This window comes from Lepeophtheirus salmonis, chromosome 13 (assembly GCF_016086655.4).
Source record: "Lepeophtheirus salmonis chromosome 13, UVic_Lsal_1.4, whole genome shotgun sequence".
Lineage (NCBI taxonomy): Eukaryota > Metazoa > Arthropoda > Copepoda > Siphonostomatoida > Caligidae > Lepeophtheirus > Lepeophtheirus salmonis.
In genome coordinates this window covers 25,341,664-25,368,299 of record NC_052143.2, presented here as the reverse complement: position 1 = coordinate 25,368,299, position 26,636 = coordinate 25,341,664, and the positions used below count along the sequence as shown (strand labels likewise).

The window sequence follows — 26,636 nt, the reverse complement described above, 5'->3', positions numbered from 1 at the left end:
ATATATTATTCGATAAAACTGCAAAAATACATCGTAATTCTCATACTTGTTTTGACAATCGTCATGTCTCCTATTAAAAGAAGCCTTAGAAAGTATTTTTTAAGGTGCATAATATGAGAGATTGCATCCATTTGACGTAATTCTTAGTCCTTTTGCCATCATGGAATTCGAATGCATGTAAAGGGAGTAAGTACAACTTCAAAGTTGTTCCCTTCAAAATAAATGACATATTTCTACATAAATAGAAAGTCAATTTCAAAAAAAATTCAAAGTAATTAATTTCTTACTTCCTATCGAGATTTTAAATTTGATTTAATCTTCGGTAAGATATTGACTTATTAGCTTTAAAATAAATATATATATATATATATTTTTATTTATTCTAAGCAATAAATTTATAAAAAACGGAATCTTTATTATCATGTTCTGGTAAAAACAAAGAAGAAACGACAATTGTATCTTAAATTAAAATTAGGTCAAGAATTCAAGTGTTGTGCCGGTGCTTATTAAGGACAGAGCACCGGAGTCCAGTCCAGTCCAACTTGTTGGTCCATAAAGAAGGTAACATTGATCCCTCGTGTCGTTATTGAGGGCGTTTTACCTTTTTTTTAATCATTCTGTTATTATAGAATAAATTACATACCTGTATAACTAAATAAAAATAAGATATGTGCGTATTACATTGTATTTTAATGATAAAAATATTCTATATTCCTTGATGAACATTATATAAGCACAACACAGTATTGGTTCACTGTAAAATGATTCTGGTAAAAAGGTTGTAGATAAATTCTTTGCATGGTAAAATTGTCGTGTACATTATCACTATGAGCCAAAAATGTTGTGGATAATATCATTGTGAAGCAACATCACTGTAACCAATATGATTTTAAGTAAATTTATTGTAAGACATTACTATCGTATGCAATTTTGTTACAATTTATATTATATTCGGACGATAAAATTATTTATTGATAAAGAAACTTGCCATGAAATACCTTTAATATTCCCAACCTACAAGTTGTACAGGTGAAGTGCTTCCCCCAAAACAGTCAAAACTCAACCACTGTCACCTTTCTAGGCATTTTTGACGCCTTTATAACACACTCCAAAAATACATGTTGTACAGGTGAACTCCTGAGCCCCAAAGGTAGGTAAAACTCCATCGTCGCAGATTCTATAGGCATCAAACAACCCTTTTAATTTTCAAAAATACACCCCACCCTCAAGTTGTAAAGTTTAAGTACTGGGCCTCAAAGTAGTTTAAACTCCGTTACCGCTAAGTTTAAAAGGATCAAGGATCCCTTCAAATATGCAAAAAAAAACCAAGGCCCACGGATTGTGAAGTAGAGCTCCTGAGGTTAAGGTAGGTTAAATTTTTCAGCCGTTAAATGATAAAAATAATATTTTTTGCAAGATATACATATCTCCTATATCTTATTTTGCTTAATAAAACATCGATATTTTAAAGAGAAAAAATTCAAGGGCCGACCGTTAAAGACTGGTCCCAATGAACGACAGTCCGAAGGACCGATAAGACTGGACTGGACCGAATAAATAAGGACCAACACAAGGATATAAACAAAAAAGAAAAACTGGCAAATGAAAAGAAGATCTTGAGCTAGTTCCGACAAATAATTATTATTACACATTCTAATTAACATATTGTATTAGTATTTCCCACCGATAAAGAGATGAAGATAATTGTATGAGAGGCGTAATCACGGAGTCACGAAGGGAGCTCTTGGATCTGGTGTTTCACTGCTATATTATGGTGATTACTTTGGAGATGAGCCACTCAATCTTCCACCTATCCTTAAATGGTGCGGACGTTACAATGAGCAAACACTGACTTCTTTAGTAAATAAATGTGTACTTTTTCATACTTTATTATATATTCTCATTTTTCCATTATGGAATTCGTAATTTCTGATCATTTACATAAGATGACCAAGGCCCTACTCTTTTTATCTTCTGTCAAAAGGGTGGGGAACCTTGGGTTAAATCCATGAAATGTCTGTTTTTTAGGACAAATTGTTTTAAATGGGCTTACTCCACCAAAATCCTAAATGATTTCATTAAAATAAAAAACGAGATTCAAAATATTTTAATTCTTCGACTTATTATTTTCAAACTGTTGACCTCCTTTTCTCCCTTAAGTTGTTTAATATGATTTTGTATAGGAATTTTGAGTGTAAGTCCTTGTTGTTCTTGGAGTAAAATTGAGGATTGACATCGGAGTAATTTCAGCCTATACGTCCTTGATGTATAAGGAGTGGGATTTGTGATTATTTCCTTCCACTCACAGGTGCTTGCAGCTGATCTAATATAACGTCATGACAGACAAACTCCCTTCCCCCAAAACATTCTTCAATTTTGTGAGGATTACACCGTTAATTTTGTGTTTTTTTTTCTATTATTTTATTTTTACATCCGGCAGAACTTATTTTTAGTATCACTGATTATGATAAATAATTGAACAAATTATATAATTAGTTAAAAATAAAGTATTATATTGCATTATAATGCACACAGGAATATTTGATTGCAAGATATGTCCACAGAATCAAGGATCTTTTGCTTTTTACTAGAAATTTTAAGTGAAAATAGGGAGAATTTTTTTTTTCAACAAATTTCCAAAAACCAAGCCTCCCCCCAAAAAATATATTTCTGCAAACGCTTCTGAATACTCTTAATATTTAATACACTATCTCTTTTATTACTTATAAGAATGTGAATATATTGATTTGTGGAGAGGTATCAGTAACCTAGTGCGCAAGTTTGTCAAACAATAGATATTGTTAACCCTTCAAGCAGTAAATTGTACCTATTGACTATTTTGAAGGTAATATTGTGATTGTAACTTGATTTTAATTGGAATTCGTTCCTATACAATGACTATTGAAATACCCGGTTGAGAAGGTAATTATTTTGATAATTTTTATCAAATTCATAATAAGTTCAACATAAGAGAGATACAGAACACCATTAATTTGAAAGGATTAACTGTATTCAGGGTTGGCCTAAACTTAAATTGGATTTGCCCTCAAAACGTTATCTTATCAATAAAATAAACAAAACATTGATAAGTAGTTTTGCTTTAGGACGGAGTAGGTTTGAATTAAAAATATCACCAGAGAAAAAATGTTCCATTCAATAGGTGATGTTCCCAAGGTTGGATATTCCTTCGACATTATAACGTACTGGCCCGACCCCTGCTTCTCAACCTATTATTTTGAACTGAGGAGTGACTCCCCTTTAAACTAATTCTCTCTTTATAGTAAATGTAAAATGACGTATTTTGGACGTTCTAGGTCCATGTGTACTGTAGTAATTAAATAGAAAGAAAAGGATGCTAAAAGAAATGAGGAAAAGAACAAAAATATGTACAAACTTTTTAATAATAAGTGATGAAGAAAAGGGGGAAGGATGCTAGAGGTAGAGAGCTGAGAGCATTGTGTGGAAGGAGAGAGCTGGAGGGAGAGAGCGAGAGTCTCTCTTTTTTGGTGGTGAAGAGTATCTAGAAAAGAAAGAGAAGAATGTAAGGAGAAAGAAGAACATGCTCGCCGGCCCTCCTCCATTCCCCCCTCACTTCACACATACACTTTTTATTATCAACTTTGCCCGCAAATTTCGATTTATGTAAATATGAGGCGTCGTCGCGGCAGATCGCTTTTTCTCCGTAAAACAATAAAAAGTACAGGCAGTGGGATTTTATAAGTTAGTCTTTCGTCTCTCCTGTACTCCCGATCTCAGTTTCCTTTTGCTTTGTGCCGCTGAAGAAGGACTACTTACTACATGTACTGGGTGATAACAGATGTTGTAAACTCTGTAGCTCTCGTCATGAGTGAGTGACGACTTATACGAAGAGTTAATAACGCCCAAGGCATGACTATCAGCTACTTGTTGTTGTAATTAATCACACATTAATTCTAAACATTCCATAGTTAGTGATTGGTTCATCATCTCATCAACCTTTCTTCCGGAATTCTCTTGGCTTAAGATGAGAAAGTGCATTTCAAAAAACATTTTTCTTCTTCTCAGTCCTTGTATCTCTTAGAAGAAGAAGAGGACAAATAAGTAACCGCCCAGGAGAGGAGGAAGGAGGCAAAAGGAACTTTTAACAACCCAACAACAGGGCCCATTTCATTTCAAAACATACTACCACTGACGGATCTCTAGTGGACGAATGACCTAAAGGATGAATGGATACTCGGCCCCGGCCTCAGAAATCTGCTTTCAGTCTCTAAGCATCTTCATTGTAGTCACATGGGGCGTACTTTGGTTATTCCACATCCTTGCGCTGATTTACGGGTAAGGGGAAGAAGGAGCAAAAGTCCTAGTGCACACATTCATACAACTAAGTAGTATTGTAAACCATTGGACGAGTGAAACACCTTACATTCTTGATGACTCTATAAATATAGTTGAGTCTATGTACATTTCCCTCTCCTTTTAATCCTCCCTACCTATATGTATATATATAATCACTAATTTAGTCATTTCATACTCAGAGAGGAGTTCAACATCTGTTGATCAATTTTATTATATACAGACTTTCATTTCTACTATATATACTATTATATGTATTATGCCTTTATGATTTTTTGCTGATCCGCTTTTTTCATGCCTATTTCAAATAGTTTCTAAAGGTTATTTAGTTATTCAGTTGCTCTTTTTTCGGAGCTGAACCTTAATATAATATGTACATTCTTCCATGTATCTATCGTTCTGAGAAGGTTAAAACATATGATGCTTTTGTTTATAATATGTATGCCTGTGTGATGTTTTTTATGAACTTGAATCTGCCATAAAAGTTCTACGTATTTCCTTTCCAATCTCTGTTTTACATTTTTACATAGCATTAGGATATACTCAGACAAAGTGGATCATTTTTTAATATCCTATTAGATAACAGGTTCTAAAGTACATGCATATTGAATTATAACTAAGAAGCAATTGCCCTTTCTAACCTAATCCTTTCACAATTATTTATTTTGGTACAATTTTTCAAATGTGATTATGAACTCGTATATACATATCCTTATTCTTGTTGCTTTTCCCCACTTCAAGAATCCAAAGAGTATTAAACTTTCGGCTAACAAAGTAGAAAAATAAATGCCTACACAAATATCTCTCCCCCCGTATACTTGTTGAATGTGACGAAATAGTTTTTCAATGATTCTATTTTTTCTACAAATATATATTATAAAAAGCTATACAAATAGCACATACAAAACTCCTTATAACTTTCACAATTTTAATAGGAAATGGAGATTACATAAAAAGCGGGATATCAATGGAACACAAGAAAAATCACTTCCTGGGGTATCCATCCTCAAACCCCTTTGTTGTGAAGATGATCCACATTTATTTCAGAACTTAGAAACATTTTTCAAATTAGATTATCCTAAGGTACGTGCTTAATATACATACACTTAGGTCATCTATTAGTGTCACAAACTCATTCTTTTTTGTTACAGTATGAAATATTGTTTTGCATTCAAGACATGGACGATACCAAACTTCGAATGTACGTGGAAAGTCTCATTAACAAATTTCCTAGAATTGACTGCTCCGTATGTTTTTATTTCTTCATTTATTTTCTTTGATTCCTAATTCCTGGATTATGGTTTCTTATAAATTCATTATAGGTATTTTATGGAGGTGAAGAAGTTGGCGTCAATCCAAAAATCAACAATATGCAGCCTGGTTATAGGGCCTCAAAACACGAACTCATTATGGTTTCTGACTCAGGGATAAAAAGTACATAATTGGATTTTTCTTCTACATATAATATCACTTATATTTTGCAGTGAAGGAAGACACTCTGAAGGACATGGTTAGTTTCATGACAGACAGAGTGGGCCTCGTTCATCAAATGCCTTTCTCATGCGATAAATCTGGGTTTTCATCCACTTTAGAAAAAGTAATTACTCCTTAAAATTTATGATTGTCTCTGGTAAAAGTACAAGGGACAATTTAATGAGGTTGAAGGCTATTTCTTCCTTTTGATCCTTCTTTGAAAGGAACGCCCTTTTTTATACATACATATTTATATACTTGATTCTTAAAAGTCAAAGCAATATTTCCTTCAAAGGAAAAAAAATATATTTAATTATATTGGATACTAAATACTTTTATTCATTTGAGAGCATGTCTTGAAATTGTATCGTAATATGGAGTCAACTACTTAAATATTCATTTTCTTTTTAGTTGTTTTAATTATGACTTTGGATGAATCTACTAAGCTATATTATGATCTTAACTATGATTTAATAATCTTAAACTAATTCTTAATTAGGTATTTTTCGGTACGAGTCATGCACGGATCTATCTTGTAGCTAATATGTTTGGAATAAATTGTTCTACTGGAATGTCCACTCTTATGAGGAAAGACGTCCTGGATGACGTTGGAGGCATAAAAAATTTCGGATGTTATTTAGCTGAAGATTATTTCTTTGCACGAACCTTTCAGGAAAAGGTATGATCATTGAGAACTCGTATTTGAACAGATTTGTACATATTACATACAGTGTCTGTTTTAAAGACTTAATTAAGCATGTTTTATTAATATAAATCTCTTTATGTATATCAGGGATATTCAACGGTTATAAGTTCTCAACCAGCCTGGCAAAATTCGGGGAACTCTTCTGTTCTTACCTTTCAAAAGCGTCTGGCTCGGTAAATTTTATACCTTTTCCTATATTAAACAACTTGTCTATCCTATCATTAACCCACGCCTTAAAACAACTTAATTTCAAGAAATTTTTGGATCATTTCCAAAAAAGCAATAAATAAATAAATATGCATATAATGTCTGTAAATTCATACCATTTCAGACAGATAGCGACCTTCAAAAAGCATATTTCTATCTACATTTACATTCATATATGTTTTTGTTGTTGTTTTTTTAAAGTCTAAAATTCAATTTTGGTTTACATTTCATTTTACATATATAATGTGCGTTATAACAACGTTTCTAACATAATATTTATTACTGCTAATATGTGGGTTTAAAAAAAATATTTTCATTATAGATGGGCAAAACTCCGCTCAGCCATGGTTCCGACAACTATTGTATTTGAACCCATTTCTGAATGTTTGTGTCTCGGTCTACTCGCATCATGGGCCGTGTTCTACCTCTGGAAAGTTGATCCCATTTTGTTCTTTGCGTTTCATATTTTACTATGGTTCATCATGGATTGGACTTTACTCTGTGTTGTACAGGTATTTTGAGTTCATTAAAGAGAGAGATATGCCTTCATGCCACACCCATTCATCTCTTTATGTGTTAGGAAGATGTAGAGGGGAGAAAGGGGGGAGAAAAAGAAAAGGAAGAAGGGGGGAAAGCAGTCGAAGCACGGATTCAAATATGGGTTTCCTTCAAAGTAAATAATAACACATCATTATGACCATGATTATCGATTTGTTTATCCCTCTCTGCCTCATTTGGAATGGCTTTAATTATGAATAGTTTGTATATACATGTACGTACGTGTATTATATCCCCGTTCAATGCAATCATAATTACAATTAAAAGAGTGATAGGATATAGGTCTTTAAGCTGTTATTATCTATTATACATTACATACATACGTATTGATGTTTTCTCTATATCCTTCATTTTTTCTTATTTATCTTTATTTCTGTTAGTTGTACATGACTCTTTGGCCGTCTTTACCTTGCCCCCTAACTATACATTATATAACATAGGTACATATTTATTGTGTATGTAAAATTGATTAAATAAATACTTATAATAAAGTTAGTAGGATTTTTTTATGTATAAATGTATGCATTAGGAATCAATAAAGATTCACATTAAGGACAAGAAATAAATTTCCCAAATATTTTCCTTTCAGAATGACTCCTTACCGTTTAACAAATTGGAATTTTTATTAGTGTGGGTTTATCGCGAAATAAGTGCTCCCTGTTTATTTATAGCAGCACAACTCAATCCTTGGATAAAATGGAGGGACAAGTATTTTAAACTACGCTGGGGCGGCGTTGCAGAAGCCCATTATATGAAAGTTCCCTTGTGATTCTACATTTGTTTATTTTCTACATACGCGCGCATTAATTTTAAGTGGATTCAGTAGCTGCTGACATACTCAGCCTGAACTTTGAAAAATCCAAACTGACAATATTGATGTTTTGATTCATTAAAGAAGATCTCAAATTTTCCTTCATCTTTAATTTATTAGTCAAGTCCACTTTTCTATTATACCTATACTATATATGTTCTTCTGTTTAAATATGTAATGAGGGTGGTGATAACCTCTTGCTGTCTAGAGCTTTATCTCTATTGTAACTATTGAAAGAATCTAAGCTAGTGTGTATTTAAAAAAAAAAAGATGGACTTCTACCTATTATAACTATCATTGTTCTAATGTGGAAATGATAAAGTTGGCAAATTATAAATTCAATAAGTGAACCATATACTTTTTTTGGCTTATTATTTAAAATTCTAGTCAGTTTTTTTTAAGTAATGTTCACATGATGGTTTTTTTTTGTTAAACGACTAATGAAGGTTTTTTTAGTACAAACCTTGTACTATTAAGATTCGTAATATCCATGCTTACTTTCTAAGTATTAAGTGCCTTTAATGGAAGGATCAAACGTTTCTTTTTTTTATATTATAAACTCTTTTTCTATCTCTTTAAACGAGATGATGCTATTTATTTTGTAATACTTGTCTAATGAATAATATTAATAAAAATTGTATATTTACTTGAATAAATCTTTTTCTAAAGATCTCAAACTTATGAAGAAGGAGGCAAATTGAATTTCTGAGAGACCACATAAAACAAAACAAAAGTGTTCCAACGGATCCAAGTGATTGAATATATATGTAATATTGACAAATTGTCATGTACTATTTAAATCAACAATTTAATGGAGCTTTTTTAGCTGAAAATATACAGTATTGATAGTGAGAATAATGGAATAATTGAACCTAAAATGTCATTGGAAAATTACTAAAATTACAAAAGATACTTCAAATATTTTATGGGTCACTCGTAAATAAGAAATACTTGTTAACAAAAGAAATTGAACAAGTCTCTGAATTATACTTAAAAATTGCGAACGGTACTCAGCATAGAATGCATATGCTTATTTTATACATATGAAAGAAAAATGGAAGTTAAATATCATAAGGTGATTAAGGAACAAGAATGTTGATGTGAAGAAAAACATATAATATGACCTAATACTTAAGCATTACATGTTTCTTAACTAAACATTTTGTAGTATTAAACTTTTTCATTCTAATAGATAAATGTTAATCAAATAAGTAATGAAAGAATATATTTTTATCATGTACATTCATAATATCTACTAGGTAATGTATTAGAGTGTAAATGAACAGTAATTTTAATTTCAAGTTTTTCTCTTTTTCTTCGATTTTTTTAATGCAACTTCATTTATTTTTTCACTTCGTAACTTGTCCATATGCTGGAAAATTATGAAGAAAAAGCACAAATAATAGAATATCTTTAATACAACAACATGCTAGCTTACGGGTCGGTAAGGCTCCGCCAATGCTCGATCAAGAGCTTTTCTATTTCTGTTGGCCTCAATTTCCTTTTGTTTCGCAACTCTACATGCATGCTCACGCAACCTACGCTCTTTTTCACACAGTCTCTGCTGGACTTTAACTTCTTCTGCAGGTAACTGCTCAAGCCTTTGTGTAAACTTTTCCATAATAAGTTCGATTTCTTTTAACATAGGCAATATTTCATCCCAAGAAGATGATCCAATATTCTGGTTCAAAAGTTTTGTTAAATCCTTTTTGTTCATGTTCTCTTCAATATGTTTACCTCTCTCAAGAGATGTACAGGATTCATAAAAATCCTTCACAAGGAGGTAATATTCTATGTCAAATATGTATAAGTCCATTAAATTACGACTTTTCATTGACTAACTAACCTGCAAGTGTTTGACAGTCTGGAGATAGATTCCTGACTTCTAGTTGTTCTTCTTGGTCTAGTGACTTTTTCTTGGCCAACTCCCCCTCTAATCCTCTTATTTCTTTTTCTTCTAAATTTGTTTTATGCATCAAATTAGAAATATCTCCTTCTAAAGTGGATATTGTGGTTCTCATGTTATCTTCTGTCTAAAAGGCGATGAATATTATGTATATAATATATTAATTATAATGACGAATATTTAAAAACCTCTTTAATTTCATCACGTATTTTTTCCAAATCATTTTCTGCTTGCCGATATTCTTGGATAAGATACAAATTCTCGTCTTCTAATTTAGTTAGAATTTCCAAAAGTTGACATGGCTCAGTAAAGTACAAATTAAAGGACGGTTTTCCTTCAGAGCTTTCATTGGATTCTTAATTGTATACAAAAATGATTAATAGAAACAATCTTGTGGTGAGATCCAGTGGTGGCCTGATACAACTTTCCCTAGTGAAAGTTGAACCATGTATGTGAAAATGATATTATCTTTATTTACAAAATTTGCCATCTTTTTGATATTCTTTTAATCATGACTGAATTTGGTTCTTGTTTAAAAATAAATAGATATATATGTATTATACATTCTCAATTTCCTGCCCCTTCAAATATTCACCACACAATACCGGGGGGGGGGAGGGTGTCTGATGAACTCAACAATACCTTTGAATATGGAGTCTTTCCACTCTTTGGGTGAGAGTGAATACAAGAAATTTTCATAGGTCTCATACTCATTTAAAACATCTCTAAATGTATCGATTTCATGAATGAGAATCATTTCACTATTCTTCATCGTTTTGAGCTCATCCAACTTTAAGGATTTGAGAGAAGATTCTTTTTCTGCACTAAAAAAACAGGAATTTATATTAATCGGTAATGTCAAAAACAACCATTTAATTTACAATTTTGTGGCTTCCATTGCCTCAACGTCATTATCTTGTAGAAACTGATCAAAAGCCTTTTCAGCTAAGCGAAGCTGGGATTCATCTCTCTGTAATGTCAATTCTTCATTTCGAAGTTCTATCTCTAGCCGAGAAGACTCTTCAAACTTGACAGAGACTAAATACTTTACGTATAGACAAATAAGTAATACATTAGTATTTATGGCTAACTAAATCTTAGTCTTACATTCAGTAAAAACATATCCCTTCCGTTTTGCAAATAATCCCTAAGTTTATAAGAGCCTTGAATATCCTTCTTTAAACAAGCAAGTTCATAGGTAGGGTCTTTTTTCTGTTCATTACCGCCTTCCTCCGAGTCTGAAGAGTCTAATTCATCCCATATATCCTGAATATTAGTGGATACTCTTTTCTTGAGTTTAGAACTTGCAGTTGATACATCCGAGAGACGGCCCTGATTTCTTCGAGTCAATTTGTACGTACAGGAATCATCATGATAGCCAGATACATTTTCTTTTGATTTAGAGCGTGTCTAAAAGAGAAATAATTGACTACACATTGAAATAAGACGCAGAGACATACTTTATTTTTCGGCCTTTTGTAATTGGGGTCCAAGGAGTCATTTTCTTCTTGAGTCATCACAAATGGATTTGAATTAGAGGAGGACATTCCTTACAGTACTTATTAGTATTAAACAAAGGGAGTCTTGTTGTTTTTAAGTACTAAGAAGTTTGATCAATACGTCTCTTATGCACCTAATATTCTATACAAATAACCCTAGCGTATCTCTCGACAATAGGGGATTACCAATAAATAAAGAGTTTCAATGATTTGGTTATGTAGTAGTATATATTTCCTTTTTATACTTTTTCAATTTTTTTCTCAATTATAAAAAAGGTGTATGCGCAGAGTAAAAACAAAAAAAAGAAGGAAAATAATATGTAGGTCGAAGATTTAAATTCCAAATGGAAACAAAGTCATGAATTACAATATGGGTGATTGCTTGTTGTAATTTAAAACTTTTAGTTCTGCCAGGGTATAAGTATGTATATAATACGTATAGAAGTTGCGCATACGGCAGTGAGGATCAATTCAAATTTATGCATGTAGTAGTAGTAGTAGATATCGAAAAATACTTTAGGTTGAATGAAAAAAAAAAAAAAAGAAAAAAGTATAATACAATCTTTTCTTTCCTGAGTAGATAGATTCTGCTGTGCTAATAGTAGGATTGTACATAATAATAAAATTAGTAGTCACATTTGTGCTATAAAGTTACTTCTCAGGCAGGATGGTGGATTGGTTGTTGGAGTTGGTGATTACTGATTGGTGGTAGTAGTGGGGGTACATAATACGGTTGCTTCCTTCTCTCAAAGAGGAATCAGAATATAATAATGAAATCATAATAAAACAAAAGGGAAAAATAGATTGGCCCCACTTTTCTAGATATGGAAGTTGAACAACTGCTACCATGAAGAAAAGTGGAGAGTAAAATGGTTGACTTATTATATAATTATCATTAGTTTACGATTTATTAATATTATTATTTAACATCACAGTTGATTGTTCCATTGGACATATTTTGAAGACGAGGAAAAAAAACGAATGAAAGAAAGAAAAACTTCTTAAATACAATTTTTACTAGAGAGGATGGTAGTTGTACAACATATTTAAGAGGGTTGTGGGCGGGGTCGGGTGGGGTACAGGGTATGATTGTTACAAGAAAAAGAAAAGAAACGGAAAGTCGTGTTTATATAATATAACGTAAATTGTATAGTAATAATAACAAAAAATCATCATTATCGGTCATTGATAATTAAGTTTATATATATATATATATCTTTAAATATATATGAAAAAGAAGTTTGGTCAAAATTTGTTTTATTGATTCTAAAGAGAGAGAGAGAGAGAAATATTATTAAGTCTACATTGAATTCGATTTTATTAACTTTGAATTAATTAAGATAATTATTTAAGATTATGGTAGTTGTTATGTTTATAAAAAAATAGCAAGACTCGAAATAAAAACTAGATTCCCATTTACTAATGTACTTACATATTTGTAGATTTAAATAAAGTATATGTATGTCATTTTATTTCGTTATTTTCTTATGAATAAAATCGAAATCTTATCACAAATAATAGAGGCACTTTAGTGAAGAAACAATAACATTTCAAAAAAGAAAAGAGAAGTAGAAAAGAAGTATGTCTATCTGTCTTTTCAGAAAAGTAAAATCAGAATTTCCAATATTAGTTATATGTATGATGTATTATTTATTATATGGACTAAAAGTGAAGATGTTGATTTTATTCTATCATTGATCTATTTGAGCTCTTGATTTACGACAACGACGACCGTGATGATGAAAGGATGATGTGATATTCCATTACTATTACACTTCGTTTGGAAAAAAGAACCTATTTTTTTTTCCTTCTAACTGGAGCAATGGGCTCAACAAATTGTGGGGGAAGGAGGTCATTCAAGCCCTGAGGCGAAGGAGGTGGTGATGAGCAAAGTTCTTCCTCAGGCCATTTGTCTCCTCTTGTGGATGGAGGTGATGAAGATGTTGGAAGGCATAATGAACCATCTACTTCCGCCATTAGTAGTTGATGGGCAGCAGCATCAAATTCCTCAGGAGTCATGTCCATTGCTTCTTGCATTTCACGTGATGCTGCACGGACAAACTCTGGATCACAATATTTGCCCAAACCTTGATCGCGTAGAACCTACAAATACATTAAAAATATTATGTAGTTACTCACACAAAAAATAAATTATATATTCTATTGTTTTTTAAATTACCCGTCCGACCAAGCTTTCGGCAGATCCGACAACGACTGGTACTGGCGAGGCGTTGGCTCCTTTGCTTCGATCTCCAGGACTATTTGGCACTGAGCGCGACACGCCTCCGGTCGCTACGAACGAATCACCATTCGCTACTTTGAATAGATAAAATTTTAATTAGAAAGGGGGAAATATAGAATAATATGGTGTACAATACATATGTTGTAGGTAGGTATATATAAGTCCATTTAAAAAAAGTTATAAAATATCAAAACCATGCAAATAATAAAGCACATAAGGCAAAGCAACTGAATTCAACTAATAAAGAAAAAAAAGGAACACAAAACGTACATATAAAATCCTATATCTAAATAACAACCTCATAAAAAAAAAAAAAAAATCATTTATAATTACACTCCCAATCTGTCAATAAATATATCTATCTTACAAATACTTAATTCTTGAAAGTTGTACGTACCGTACCCTACCTAAGTTTCATTAACAGTAGTTTAGAAAATAATAAATTGGATCCTACGTTACCTCATTACTCATTACAGTTTTAGCTATCTCTAAAGAAATCCTATTGATAATGAATTGACTATTTACTCATGTTGAACTAAAGCATGCAAGCAAAAAAGAAAAGAAAAAAGTGACTGCTCTAGATAGGAGTTGCTGCTTTCCCAAACTGAGTCAGTCAAAATTGACTATCTATTTAAGTTGTACCTAGATAAACTAAATGAATAATATTGTAGCTCTACCACACAGTATATAAAAAATGTTCAAAGTCTTGTACTTGTTCTAATGTAAAATAAAGAAAATAGAATAAAGAAAGAAATATAACTATAAATTATCATAAAGAAGAGGAGACAGCCACAGCAGCGAGGACCAAAGAGGAATCCATCCGCCTTACGCTGTCACCCTCATTCTATACCTCCTTCACAAAGTCATAATATTTAAGAACTACTTTTGTACTTAGAAATAAAATTGAGATGATGATGTTTGAATGATTTCTTACCAAAGCTTGGTTCATTAGTTAAATAAATTCTTCTCGTAAGAGGTCTGAATGAATGGAGGTTCACATCAAGTTGTTTCACAACAAATAAAAAAAATAAAAACAAAAAAATATGAAATCAATAATGGGGATAAGGAAGAAAAGGATAGAAAGAGAAATAAAGAAAGTTTAAATTCAATCCTGATAAAGACAAAAATGTTACTTTTAATCAATTATTCTGAGAGTATGTGATGTATGTAAAAATAGCATAATAGTATAAATGATATAGGTATGTAAATGGTAATGAAAGGTATGCGTTCTAGGGGTTTAAAAGAGATAAATAGATAAAGAACGTGTCGGATATGGATTTGCACGTTCATTACTACATTGATCGAATGAGCAAACTAACCATGCATATACATATGTATGTACCAATATGCAGTGCCCCTGTATCACGGTTTTTTTATTGGGAGCCTGATTTTTATACTAGTTGACTCACCATTAATTGGCCAATAATTACTACTACTCTCTAAAAAATTACTCCTCGATTACGGTCCTGATATTTACGTAGTCATTGTCTATATTAATAGTAGGGAAGATCGGGGAGAGTTGCAACAAGGAACACTTACTACATGTCTATTTTGTCAAGTATAAAAAGGCTAAGGTCACAAAATTTACATCACAATTATATACTGTAACAAAAAAAAAATTCCAGATATTATTGCTCCATTTTTCGTCTGTGTAAATATTAGATATAAACTGATTTTGAGTAGTATGTATATATTTTATTTTTTACTTTATATTAATGCAGTCAGTTTTTCATTGTTTTTACTATAACCGATATCACTTGAAGGGAACATTTGCAAAAATTGCTACAACTTTCCTTGTATTGTTAATTATTCTTCATTATTCTATATTATTTACTCTTCACATCAATCCTGTTTGCTAAACACGGTAAGGCTTTGAAGATGTTTGTACGGCGAGTAAAATTTCCCCAATATATAATACTGATCACGTATCTTTAATATAAATCCCATTACATTTTACTCTACTGAAATTTAATCATTCAACTTCTTGAAAAAGGTAGTTATATATTCCAATTGGATTCTTTAATTGCTGCAACGGCTCCTTGCTACGGGTACAATTGCAATATTTGATGAATCGAATTCAAATGCAAGTAGTGCAAAATTCCATATTGACTAGCTTAGCCATTAAATATATTTACACAATAGGAGCAATATGTAGGTATGACCGTTTAAAATTTGGTGGGTAGTAGTTAAACCAACCCAGAGTAATCGAGACACAAGAAGTGTTGCAACTGTTCCCAATCTCCCCCCATCATATGTATTGTGACAACGATTTATAAAAATAAACTGTGTAAAGTGTAGTATGTATTTTTACAAGGTACATCTACATAAAATGTACATTAGACTTGTTCTTATTTTATTTTTGTCAATGTTGGGGCACATAGGGGCCAAAACTATTTCTTTTGTTCAAAATAAGAAGAACTATAAAGTTTGAGTCATTTTGATCGATGTTTAGGGTTGCACACAGCCTTTCTTGCATAATTTTATGGAAAAAAAATAGAATTCTTAGCAAAAGGAGAACTAACTATACCACATATAACTCACAATTGAGCATGTCATAATAAACATTAATTTTTAAAAGAAAAAAACAATGTGTCAAAAGTTTTAATATAAATATCCACTAAAATGATTGTTCTTGGGAAAAGATAAAATAATTATGTACCAGGTATTGAGTCCTCTTTTTTGCCCTTGACGTACAACAGAGGAACTGAACTTTTTTTTGAAAACCCCTTTTAATAGTGAAAAGAGCAAATTTTCCACACATTTCATGTTTCTAGTAAAATAGATAATTCTACTTCTTCTTTTCATCATACAAGTAGCACATATTACACTTATTCATGAGACACGACATAAAGATATGAAAGATTTGTAACGATTATAGGGCTATTTCTGATTTTCTTGGGCGGCCCTCCACCGCGAGAAATATATTTTAACCATCCTAGGGTAATGTACTAAAAAATCTAAAACAAAAGTTAGATATTTTTTTATTTACCCAAATGAACATTTTTGGGCTATCTGGCCCAACATTAAAAAAAAAAAAAAAAGAAAAACAAGAGCCAGTCTAACTCTAATGTACGCAGGACGAGAAAGGAATTGATATACTAATTATTAATATTATGAAGTACAATAATACATACATATAAGGTAATAAGAGCAATAAGAGTAAATTGAATAATGAAATAATAATAATAATAAGTAATAAGATAATGCTCCACCATGCAACATGACAAGACAAAATGGAGATGAAAAAGAAGGAGGAGGAAGATGAGCAGTAGAGTTTTTTTTTTTTTTTATCAACGACTCATCCCATCATTGGATTCTTAAAAAGAAATCATAGCCGAAAGAGATAAAACACAAGCACAACAAAGAGACTTGCAGACATGATATAAAGTAGTATGAATATTGAAAGTATTTAATAGGAGATTGAATGATTCAAGGAACAGGAACGGAACACTTTTATATCATGATAGGTATGTATTATATTAACATCTATGTAGTGGACTAGAATCAGTATGATAAATCATAATTTATCATATGCTTTTAAACACATATATGTATAATATAAATATAGATATGTGTTTAAAAGAAGAAGAAAAATAGAAATATGTAGGTAAATAGTTTCTCAATTGAGCTTAAATGCGCTCACAACCAACATTTATGTTTGAAATGATGATAAAAACAAAGGAACAAATGAAAGAAAGGAAATGAAACATCAACTAAAGATTGCTAATCTATAAATTATAATAAATATTAGGGATGTAAGTATGTATATTAAACATACTTATACTATGTAGTTATGTATACATGTCATAATTATACAAATGAGTCATTCCATATCAAATCCGCCCCTAAAAAAGGAAATTTGACCTTAACACCTTCTAATAATAAGATAAAATTAAGTCATATACATGTAGATTTTTACATCCCAACTACATATATATTTTCTTGGTAATCAGGTGATTGATTGATTCCCTTTATTTTTGATATTTTAAGAAAAATTGTGGTGTACACCCATTGTTTATTTGAGTCGAAAAAATAGGATTTCACACGAATTTTTTGATAATTTATGTCATGAAGAGAAGAAAGGGGGAAAAGACTTTTATAAAAATAAAATCTTAGTATGAACCAAATTTCATTATATTTTCTTAATCTGTGCTTCAATTTCAAGAAATATTTAAGTATTTATGAAAAGTAAAAAAAGTTAATTTTTTTATATACGCTCGTTTTGGGACCATGACATTATAGAATAACCTTTGACCCAGGAGATCAAATTTAATCTTGGTTCAGTTAGATTATTTTTTTAACCTCTGAACAGCCTACACATACATATATAAAGATCCACGGGAGATTATGTTTCGATTTGAATTAGAAATGAAATGCAATCTAGTATTTTATAAAAATTTACTATTTTTTAAAGATATGCAAAAATAAATTACTTCTAATTCATATAATGGGATATTCACATACTAGATTCTCGGAAATATTTTGCTTGTTGAGACTGAACCACTATTTGAACTTTGGTATGCACGACAATTTTTGCTAACAAAAAAATTAGGTTATGAGTTTTAAGTAAAAATTCACATGTATAGTAAATTTTATTGAATTTATGAGTTGTTGAGGTGAAAACCTTTGGGTGATTTGATGGGGAACAAGTGACCCATATACAAATAATAATAAGGAATAAAGAAAATGAAAAGAAAGATGTAGGTATGTATCAATGTTATGTAGTATATATTTTTTGTATTTTTCGAACCTTCTTCTTCATGGATTATCATCTCCTCCTTCTCTTTGATAGATGAAATTGGAAGTGAAGGAGAATGAGGAAGAGGTGAGGAGGAAGACATTATGTTAGTGTTAGTGGTTGTGATTGTGGCTGCTTCCTTTGGAAGTTGAGCTTTGGAGAAGGAGGAGACACTGTTTCTTTCCTCATCATCAATGAAATCCAGAACCAATAATCGTTTAAAACTCTGAACCTCTTGACCCCGCAGTTGCTCCTCTTCGCTTTCAATCTCTACATTAATTTCTCTTACAAGATCCATTCGTTCTTCAATGAGAGGATGTCGAAAAGAAGAGGAGGATGATTCGTTTAACTGAAAGAGTTCAGGAGGGAGAGGGGAAGAGGAGGAAGAAGGAGAAGAAGAGCCAATCTTTTCTGCTTCAGTCGACTCATCTTCCTCTTCTAGGAGTCGATCTATGACCTTACAATGAGAGATGAAACGCCCATGATTATTCTCAATCATGGCGTTGTTTTCTCTCGAACATGAAGCATCATTTTCCATGCCCTCCTCCATGAAGATGAGATTATTCCTACAAATAACGACCCTTGAAACCACGATTCTTTCAACTCATATTGTTCTTATACATAAATAGTAATCATCACTAATCCCTAACAACTCGAAAATGTACCAACATTGTAAGTAATTGTGTATGCATTTGAGTTAGTACTTAGTAGTATTTAAGTCTTGGTAATTAATAAATAAACTAAACTCAGTTGAATGTCTGGTTAGTAGCGAAAAAAAAAAAAAAAAAACACTCAAGAAATTAACGTAGATTAATTTTAGATGATGATGAAAATATTAATTATGATAAAAATTAAAAAGAAATGAAATTTAATTCCTACCCTTATATAACGGATGTAAATAATTTGATTCATCTCTGTAAATGATGGACGATGACAATTGATTTTTTTAGTCAATTTATGCATATAGGTGCTAGCTGCTTACTTATGGGTTATGTATAACCAGAATATTTCAAAACATATTTTTCATATATTTAATTAAGCAATGGCCCCCTCTCCCAAAAAATAATAAAACAATAGAAAAATGAATTTGTTCATACCTGGGACGGTGATCATGAGATCCGCCATTAGCCAATTTGACGGGTTTCATAGGAATTCCTGAAGCATTCGTAGGGAAATCTCTGTAAAAAGAAAGTAAATATTATAAAATTATAGATAGATGAAATCAAACAACTTATTTTCTTACTCGTCCGGGATTTTCCTAAATGAATTTTGCTGTCCAGTGCTATTGAATGAGTTGGTTGGTGAGATCTTTGCGTGTTGCAAGGAATTGACATTGAGAGTAGGAGTGGTAGGAACCATACCCTTGTGCTTAATGGAGGAAATGACATTACCAAAATAGTTGTTTTTATGCTGTGATGACTCATGTGAATGATCCCCAAAGGATTCTTCTAAACCATAAGTGGGATCCAATGCTTCAATCTCCAAATTACCACTTATGGCTCTTTTCAACTCCGGACCTTTTTCATGAAGGGTTCGTAGTCCTGCTTGAAGAGTAAGGGATTGATCTGTAGGGGACTCAACATTTTCACTCAAATTCTTCGTTTCCTTCTTCTTCTTGAACCGACGGAAATAGTCTTGAATAAGGAAAGTGGCATAAAACTTTCCAACAGTCACCTCATCTTCCACTAAAAAGATAAGAGAGAAAACCAAAAGGAAATTAAATATCATTGTAGAATGTATGCAGATGGAAGAATAATTATTAAACGAGAATATGTATGTAGATAAATAAGGGATTCAATGTTTCCTCCATTTATTTTTCTTGTACACATATGTAAATATACTTTAAGGGACGATTTAGTCTCTTTACACATATGTAAGTACGAAATAGCAGAGCATTGGTCCACCCAAGACATCCTGAGCGTGCTCTGGCTCAATTAAAAATGAGCAGCGCTTATTTTTTCACTCGTATGGATGTATTTAAATTTGACAACTCTTTATGATTGCAATTGAATTCAATATTGTATTGCAAGTTCAAATATGCCAGACAATTTGTGACGACCATAAATAACTTACAACTACTTTTAATAATCCAAATGATTGGTTTAATTAAAATATGTAGGTGTATCAAGAAACTTCTATTTGTCTTTTGGTGTGCCTTGGGCACCAAAAATTTGGAAACCACTGTCATAGAGGATATTTATTTACTAAATTTCCGCCAATATCATCCAGTGACCGACATAATTAGCTTGAGCTTGTGTTAAGATTTCTCAACTGAAGCTTGGGTGAGATTTTGAGATCTTAGGTCAATTTACAACATAAAAATGTTATTTCAGTTGGAAAAATTCGTTTACAAATATTAAAGACATATCTTCCAACGGTATCTCCACAAAGAAAAGTCTCTGGGGGAACGGATATCTGAGTCTTCTTAAAGTGACTAGCTATATGAGAGGCATGCTAGTCAACCGAAAACAGTAGAGTCACTGATAAAGCATGGAAAAAAGATTATAGCTTATCTAAAGTTATGACTGTCTTTTATTGTAATCATTGAAATTATTCTTTATCTCTTAAATTTTTTGATATTATCTCATAAGAGGTAGAAACTGAAAAAGTAAAATAAACTTATACAAATGAGTGAAGATTCGAGCGATTTTATCGCTCTTCTAAAATGATGAGCGCGCTCTCGCTCAAGAATTTTGAGTGTCGCTCACTAATGCTAATAGTAGTGTTGTGTTGGAGGATTCAAGTTTTAATTACTCCAACTTGAATAGACAAACAAATCCAAACATTCGAGTAGTGATTTGATTAGTTCAATTCTAGTAAACGACTACAGAGTACGTACAAATGGTCAAATAATAATACTGATTTCTTATTATTACGATTAAAAGAAAAGAGTAATTAAAAAGGAGAAACCACATGGCATTTTAAATGGGATTTTTTTTTAATTTTAGAAAATGAAATTTTGGACCGCAGTCGTGATTAAAATATCGGTCCAGATCCACAAGTACTCGTATCTACAATTTACAAACAAATGTAGCAAAAGTGTATCTTAAAATAAGGGAAACCTTGAATCTCTACAGATTTTATAATACATAAATAATAATATTAGTAGTAGTAGTAATAATGAATTGTATGATTATCAATAGAATATGCATTAGTACATTTAAATAAAACATTTACATTAGTTAGTAGTACAAAAAAAACTCTATTTAGTGAAGAATGTATGTAACTTGAAAAAGGAATAGTCTTGATTTTTTTTTTTTTTTTTGAAAAATAATTTTGTTCGGGGTTTTGTTGGAACTATAAAATAAAGTTCTAACGATTATTATGAATAATAATAATATTGTAGCAGTGCAAAGTAATTTTAAATCAATACTACTCCAAGTTAATTTTGAAAAAAAGAAAAAAGAAATAGGTAAATAAGAAAAATTGTACTCTGAATTCGAATGTTGGTAGAAAATAAGTTTAAATTAAAAGGCATCACACAACACGCCAAGCTCACGCAACAACATTATTTTCTTTGCTCACTCAATAGTTCATTATGGAAATGAAAATTGTGCGACAATAAAAGAACATAACAACTTGCATTTGATTGCATAGTGCACTGATTACACACGAACGAACAAACAGAATATAAGTATGTATGTAGATGATTCCGGGTAAGATGATGATGAGAACTGTTTACAACAGGCTTTGAGAAATATGAATGCAATTAAAAGAAAAGAACAAAAACCCTCTAGAAAGACACCATCATTGTCACGTATTGGATTGCATTGCATTGTGATGGAGATGATGTGAGGATACGGGATGGGAGAGAGGGCAAGAGGTAAAAAGTAAGTAAGTAGGTAGGTATATTATTGGCTTTCTTTAAATTGTTCTGTTACAGGGAATTCATGCAAAGGCACATTATACACAGCACCTTACATGTAGAAAACCAATATCAAAAGACTCCACACAACTGGATCTTTGTTGAAGGTACATACATACAATGTATATACATACAGTCAATAAACATCTTCATCAATGCTCCTTCTTAGGAATGTAAGTAGTTTTTAAAAGTGTTCAGAGACTGCGCTTGCGCTGACTGGAATCCTCAGACTCACATAAAAAAGAAATTAAGGAAGGAGCAACAAGATAATCAAGAAAATGATGGTGATAATTAATTAATTAATTGAAAATTATTAAACTTGAAGGATGAAATGTTAAAATACTAAACACTAACAATACTCATAACATATTATTGAAAAAGTTTGAATGAATAAAAAGAAAGCAAAGGTGAAGTCAAATGATACATAGTCACATAGAAGTAAATAAATCAAGGTGTTTACTGTGCCGTAAAAGAATGAAATGATAGAAAGAGCAATTCAGCTTGCTTTAATAATGAAGAAAAATGATAGTATTTGATACTGATTAAAAACAAACTTTGCAGCTCAAGCTATCATAATTATGTATTTTAATAGGTGTTAAGGCTTAAAACAGAGAGAAAGATGTATAATTTGAATTTCCATTCTTTCTTCTCAAGGCTGCAACGGTCTCATAAAAAAGTAACGTGGTTAAGGTGTAGTTCTAAAAGAAAAACAAATCATGTTCACAGAGATTTGAAACATGAACTTTGCAACATATGTAGTTTTGTATATATGGCTATGCATTTATACTTGATATATGTATGATTTAAAATACACATGCTAATTTATAATTTTAGATAATTGTTAGAAATGCAGCCAAAGGATGTATGTAAAATGGTTTAAAGAAGGAGAAAAAGGCATAGAGAATAGAAAATGGAAGTAAGTAAAAAGATGGTGGATCTTCCGTTGAAGAAGTGAGTTTTGGTTTGGTTAGTTTTTTGTTTTTTTTTCATTCTTTCATTGTACTTACAGCCTGCACCTGGACAAATTTGATCAAGAAGTTTCAAATCTGTTCGTTTCCATATTTTCAAAATTTGATGCCTGAGCTCTTCGTTGGCCTCATCTATATTACCCTCAGTTTTAATAGATAAAGAGGTACGTACAAGAGCAAAGAGCGTCGCATTGAAATTCACAGAGCCATCCGAATTCAGGGGCATATTCATTGATACAAGTCGCTGAAACATAAAAAAATGCAAATTTAATAAGAGAAGTAAAAGTACCTGAGCCAGGGGGGTGGAAAAACAGAGTCCAAAACACCGTTGGGAATGCGCTTCCAAATTTGTTGAATAATGGATTTTAACTCCTGATTGCAATTTTCTAAAGAGGAGCCGTCCATTTTAATTCGAAGAGACGTTCGAATAACAGCAAATAAAGTAGCTGTAAACGTAACAGTTCCATCTGGCTTCAAGGGCATATTCATCGCCACCAAACGCTTCAGAATTTAGGAGGATTTTTGTTGTTGATGTTAGTAGGGGTGAGAGTGGTAGTAGTTGTTATTAAAACGAATAATCAAATGAAGAAATAAGAGAAATAAATGAATTGAATCCGAATAAACTTTCATCGAAATTAAAGGGAATCATTTTAATTAATTAATTGTCTATACATAAATGTGTGTACTGCAGGTTAAAAGACCTACATATGTATTTAGTAATTTATGACTAAAAAATTAATTGAATCTATTTACGCATGTATGTATGTACAAATTTATGTAAAAAGCTAAAACATGATCCTAATGAATTAAATAATGATTCAATGTACTACATTATATTGCTTCTTGAGGGATAATGTGAAGATTATTCATCAATGCAGTCGCACAAGTGAAGTAAAGATAAAATCAAAACGCATATTTATTACCTTGCAAGCAACTCGATGAGGACAAAGTTTTCCAAAACCAAGTGGTGGAGATATTTTCCTCAACAAAGTAACAACATCCACGTGCTTTATTCTTCCTTTGGCATCTGGATCATATTCAGACCATAACCTCACAAACTCATCCAAATGATGAGGACCCAATATGGACCAATCTCGCGTGAGATAGTCAAAGTTATCCATGATGACAGCAACAAAAAGATTGAGGATAAGAAATGAGCAGACAACGAAAAATGATATAAAATATGGATATGCAAAATCTGTTCCACAGCCACCTGGGTTTCCACGATCTTCTGATCTTTCATCACAAATTACATCAGGATGTTTCCTACACGACAACATAATCTCTTGCCAAGCCTCTCCTGTAGCAGATCTAAACAAAACTAAAAGGGCCTGAAGAAACGTCTGAAAGTTATTATTTCGATTTATGTTAGAGCCTTCCTGAGGTGCAATTTTTCCAAACACCTATAATATTTAAAGAAGGAAGAAATAAATAGAAGAAGTATATATAGAGAAAGGAGGTTGAAACTTATTAGTCATTACCTGCATTCCAACTACACCATAAATGAAAAATATCAAGCCTATCAAAATGGCAACCCAAGGAAGAGCTTGAAAAGACTTGAAAAACGTCCAAAGCAAAGTTCGTATACCTTCTCCTTTACTCAATAATTTAACAAGCCTCATTACACGAAATAAACGGAAAAAATTGATAGATATCATGTTGTTTCCAGGCTGCAATTAAAAAGATATAAAAAAACACAATTATAGCATTGAGGTAGGCCAAAATCGGACTTTTATAATCGTAAAAATAATAATATGAAGTAAAAATCATTATGGATAAATAGTATACTAATAACGAATGATTCCTTTATTATCCATACGGATGAACTGACAGACTTACGTTAAGCTCACCGTACATAATGTCAATGATAGATCCCAAAACAATAACAAAATCAAATGTATTCCATGGATCACGAAAATAATTCTGAAAACAGATGTAAAAAAGAATTTTTTATAGACTCACGTTTAATTCAGCCATAGCAATATCTATTAAAGAGCCCAGAACAATGATAAAGTCGAAACTATTCCATGGATCACCAAAATAATTCTAAAGGAACAAAAATAAATAAAATATAACAAAACAAAATAAAAGAAATAATATGGGGTTGAAATAACAAAATAAAATAAAATAAAATACAAATGAACATAATAAATATGATGGTCGATGGAGCATTATGAAAAGAGAGAGATAGAAGGGGGGATAAAAAGAAAGAGGGGATGGAAATCAAAGAGACAGCTATTGGGTAGGTATGCATATATAAGAGAAAAGTTAGTAAAAATTATATAAAACATTATGTAGATTGATGAAACAATGGATGAATCAATCAGTTTGGCTCAGCTCAATAAAATATATGTACATAGACTCATGGTTTCTTCTTACCTTAAATCGAAATGCTCCTAATTTAAACACAAACTCCAAGGTAAAGAATACTGTAAAAATAACGTTAAGTACATCAAGAAAAGCCGTATATGTCTGAGGTTGTTGATAGAATTTCATGGCAAGTGATAGAGTGTTGATAAGGATCATGGCAAAGATTGTATATTCGAAGACAGGTGAGGTTACAAAGGCCCATAATTTGTACTGGATAGGATTTTTGGGGATATATCGTCGTACAGGCTTTGCATTTAATGCAAATTCAATACAATTTCTCTAAATAATATAAAAGAAATAAAATGATTGATTGAATTAATTAATTATAGGGAATATATCTAAAGTATATTAAGGACATTTTACCTGATTTTTATCAAGCTCGCAGTTTTTATACGCAGACTCTCCTTCGTTCTGAAAAGTGACAATGACGAAGCCAACAAAAATATTGACCATGAAGAAAGCAATAATGATAATATAAATAAAATAAAACACAGCCACAATCGGGCGATAATTATGAATGGGACCAACGTCCTCTGCATTCGAGTCAATCGAAACATATAAGATCCCTGGCCATCCTTCAAAGGTTGAGACAACAAACAAAGTTAGGAGCCCTTTCCCAACATTGTCATAATGGAAATCATTTCTTTCCCAAATCCGTTCTTCTACGATGGGTTGATTGAGATCTCCATCTTTATAAACAATAAACTTTCCTCGACAAGTCTCAGCTGTCATCTTGGATTTATCCGAACACATAAAGAATTTGCCTTTAAATAATTGCACTCCAATAACGGCAAACATAAATTGGAGTAGAAGAGTTACTAATACGATATTTCCAATAGTCTTTACAGCCACGATCACGCACTGAACAACGTGTTTGAGACCCTTGGCACGGTTTATAGCTCGAAGAGGACGAAGTACCCGAAGAACACGAAGAATTTTTACTACAGAGATTGCTCCCGAA

At 31.7% G+C, this 26,636-nt stretch overlaps 3 protein-coding genes and 1 long non-coding RNA gene across 54 annotated transcripts in view; 2 read left to right on the top strand and 2 right to left on the bottom strand.

Moving 5' to 3' along the window:
- Window positions 1-3,640: 3,640 nt before the first annotated feature.
- On the top strand, window positions 3,641-8,743 carry GlcT (ceramide glucosyltransferase). Of its 2 annotated transcripts, XM_071892794.1 has the most exons (10): window positions 3,641-3,886; window positions 3,948-4,314; window positions 5,268-5,415; window positions 5,484-5,579; window positions 5,655-5,766; window positions 5,817-5,929; window positions 6,305-6,484; window positions 6,599-6,684; window positions 7,041-7,230; window positions 7,866-8,743. In XM_071892794.1, exons 2-10 carry the CDS (start codon window positions 4,202-4,204, stop codon window positions 8,043-8,045), a joined length of 1,218 nt encoding a protein of 405 aa, XP_071748895.1. In that variant the 5' UTR covers window positions 3,641-3,886; window positions 3,948-4,201; the 3' UTR covers window positions 8,046-8,743. The 2 variants fall into 2 exon arrangements, with proteins under 2 accessions (XP_071748895.1, XP_040578704.1); XM_040722770.2 differs by having other exon boundaries at window positions 3,641-4,314.
- Window positions 8,744-9,295: 552 nt separating this feature from the next.
- LOC121127430 (cilia- and flagella-associated protein 100) lies at window positions 9,296-11,670 on the bottom strand. Its single transcript, XM_040722769.2, has 8 exons — window positions 11,454-11,670; window positions 11,101-11,403; window positions 10,875-11,038; window positions 10,636-10,817; window positions 10,182-10,348; window positions 9,934-10,120; window positions 9,526-9,878; window positions 9,296-9,459 (listed from the first exon to the last, which is right to left on the bottom strand). The coding sequence occupies exons 1-8, from the start codon at window positions 11,538-11,540 to the stop codon at window positions 9,385-9,387; spliced, it is 1,518 nt and encodes a 505-aa protein (XP_040578703.1). The 5' UTR covers window positions 11,541-11,670; the 3' UTR covers window positions 9,296-9,384.
- A 1,062-nt stretch (window positions 11,671-12,732) lies between these two features.
- LOC121127432 (muscle calcium channel subunit alpha-1) overlaps window positions 12,733-26,636 on the bottom strand; it is a 111,126-nt gene continuing 97,222 nt past the window's right edge. For 32 of the 50 annotated variants that reach the window (XM_071892769.1, XM_071892776.1, XM_071892767.1 and 29 more), the window contains 11 exons: window positions 26,039-26,636; window positions 25,685-25,954; window positions 25,268-25,351; window positions 24,787-24,975; window positions 24,229-24,708; window positions 23,345-23,549; window positions 19,716-20,157; window positions 19,570-19,650; window positions 18,485-19,038; window positions 13,672-13,808; window positions 12,733-13,595 (listed from right to left, as the gene is read on the bottom strand). In XM_071892769.1, coding sequence (XP_071748870.1) covers window positions 13,287-13,595; window positions 13,672-13,808; window positions 18,485-19,038; window positions 19,570-19,650; window positions 19,716-20,157; window positions 23,345-23,549; window positions 24,229-24,708; window positions 24,787-24,975; window positions 25,268-25,351; window positions 25,685-25,954; window positions 26,039-26,636 — 3,349 coding nt within the window. In that variant the 3' untranslated portion in view covers window positions 12,733-13,286. Of the gene's footprint in view, window positions 13,596-13,671; window positions 13,809-14,668; window positions 14,713-18,484; window positions 19,039-19,351; window positions 19,387-19,569; window positions 19,651-19,715; window positions 20,158-23,344; window positions 23,550-24,228; window positions 24,709-24,786; window positions 24,976-25,144; window positions 25,229-25,267; window positions 25,352-25,684; window positions 25,955-26,038 lie in introns of all 50 variants that reach the window. The other 18 variants (XM_040722772.2, XM_040722781.2, XM_040722784.2 and 15 more) reach the window with 8 other exon arrangements.
- Window positions 22,168-22,633, top strand: LOC121127435 (uncharacterized). Its single transcript, XR_011783194.1, has 3 exons — window positions 22,168-22,302; window positions 22,356-22,444; window positions 22,507-22,633. It is a non-coding gene; the product is annotated as an uncharacterized lncRNA (long non-coding RNA).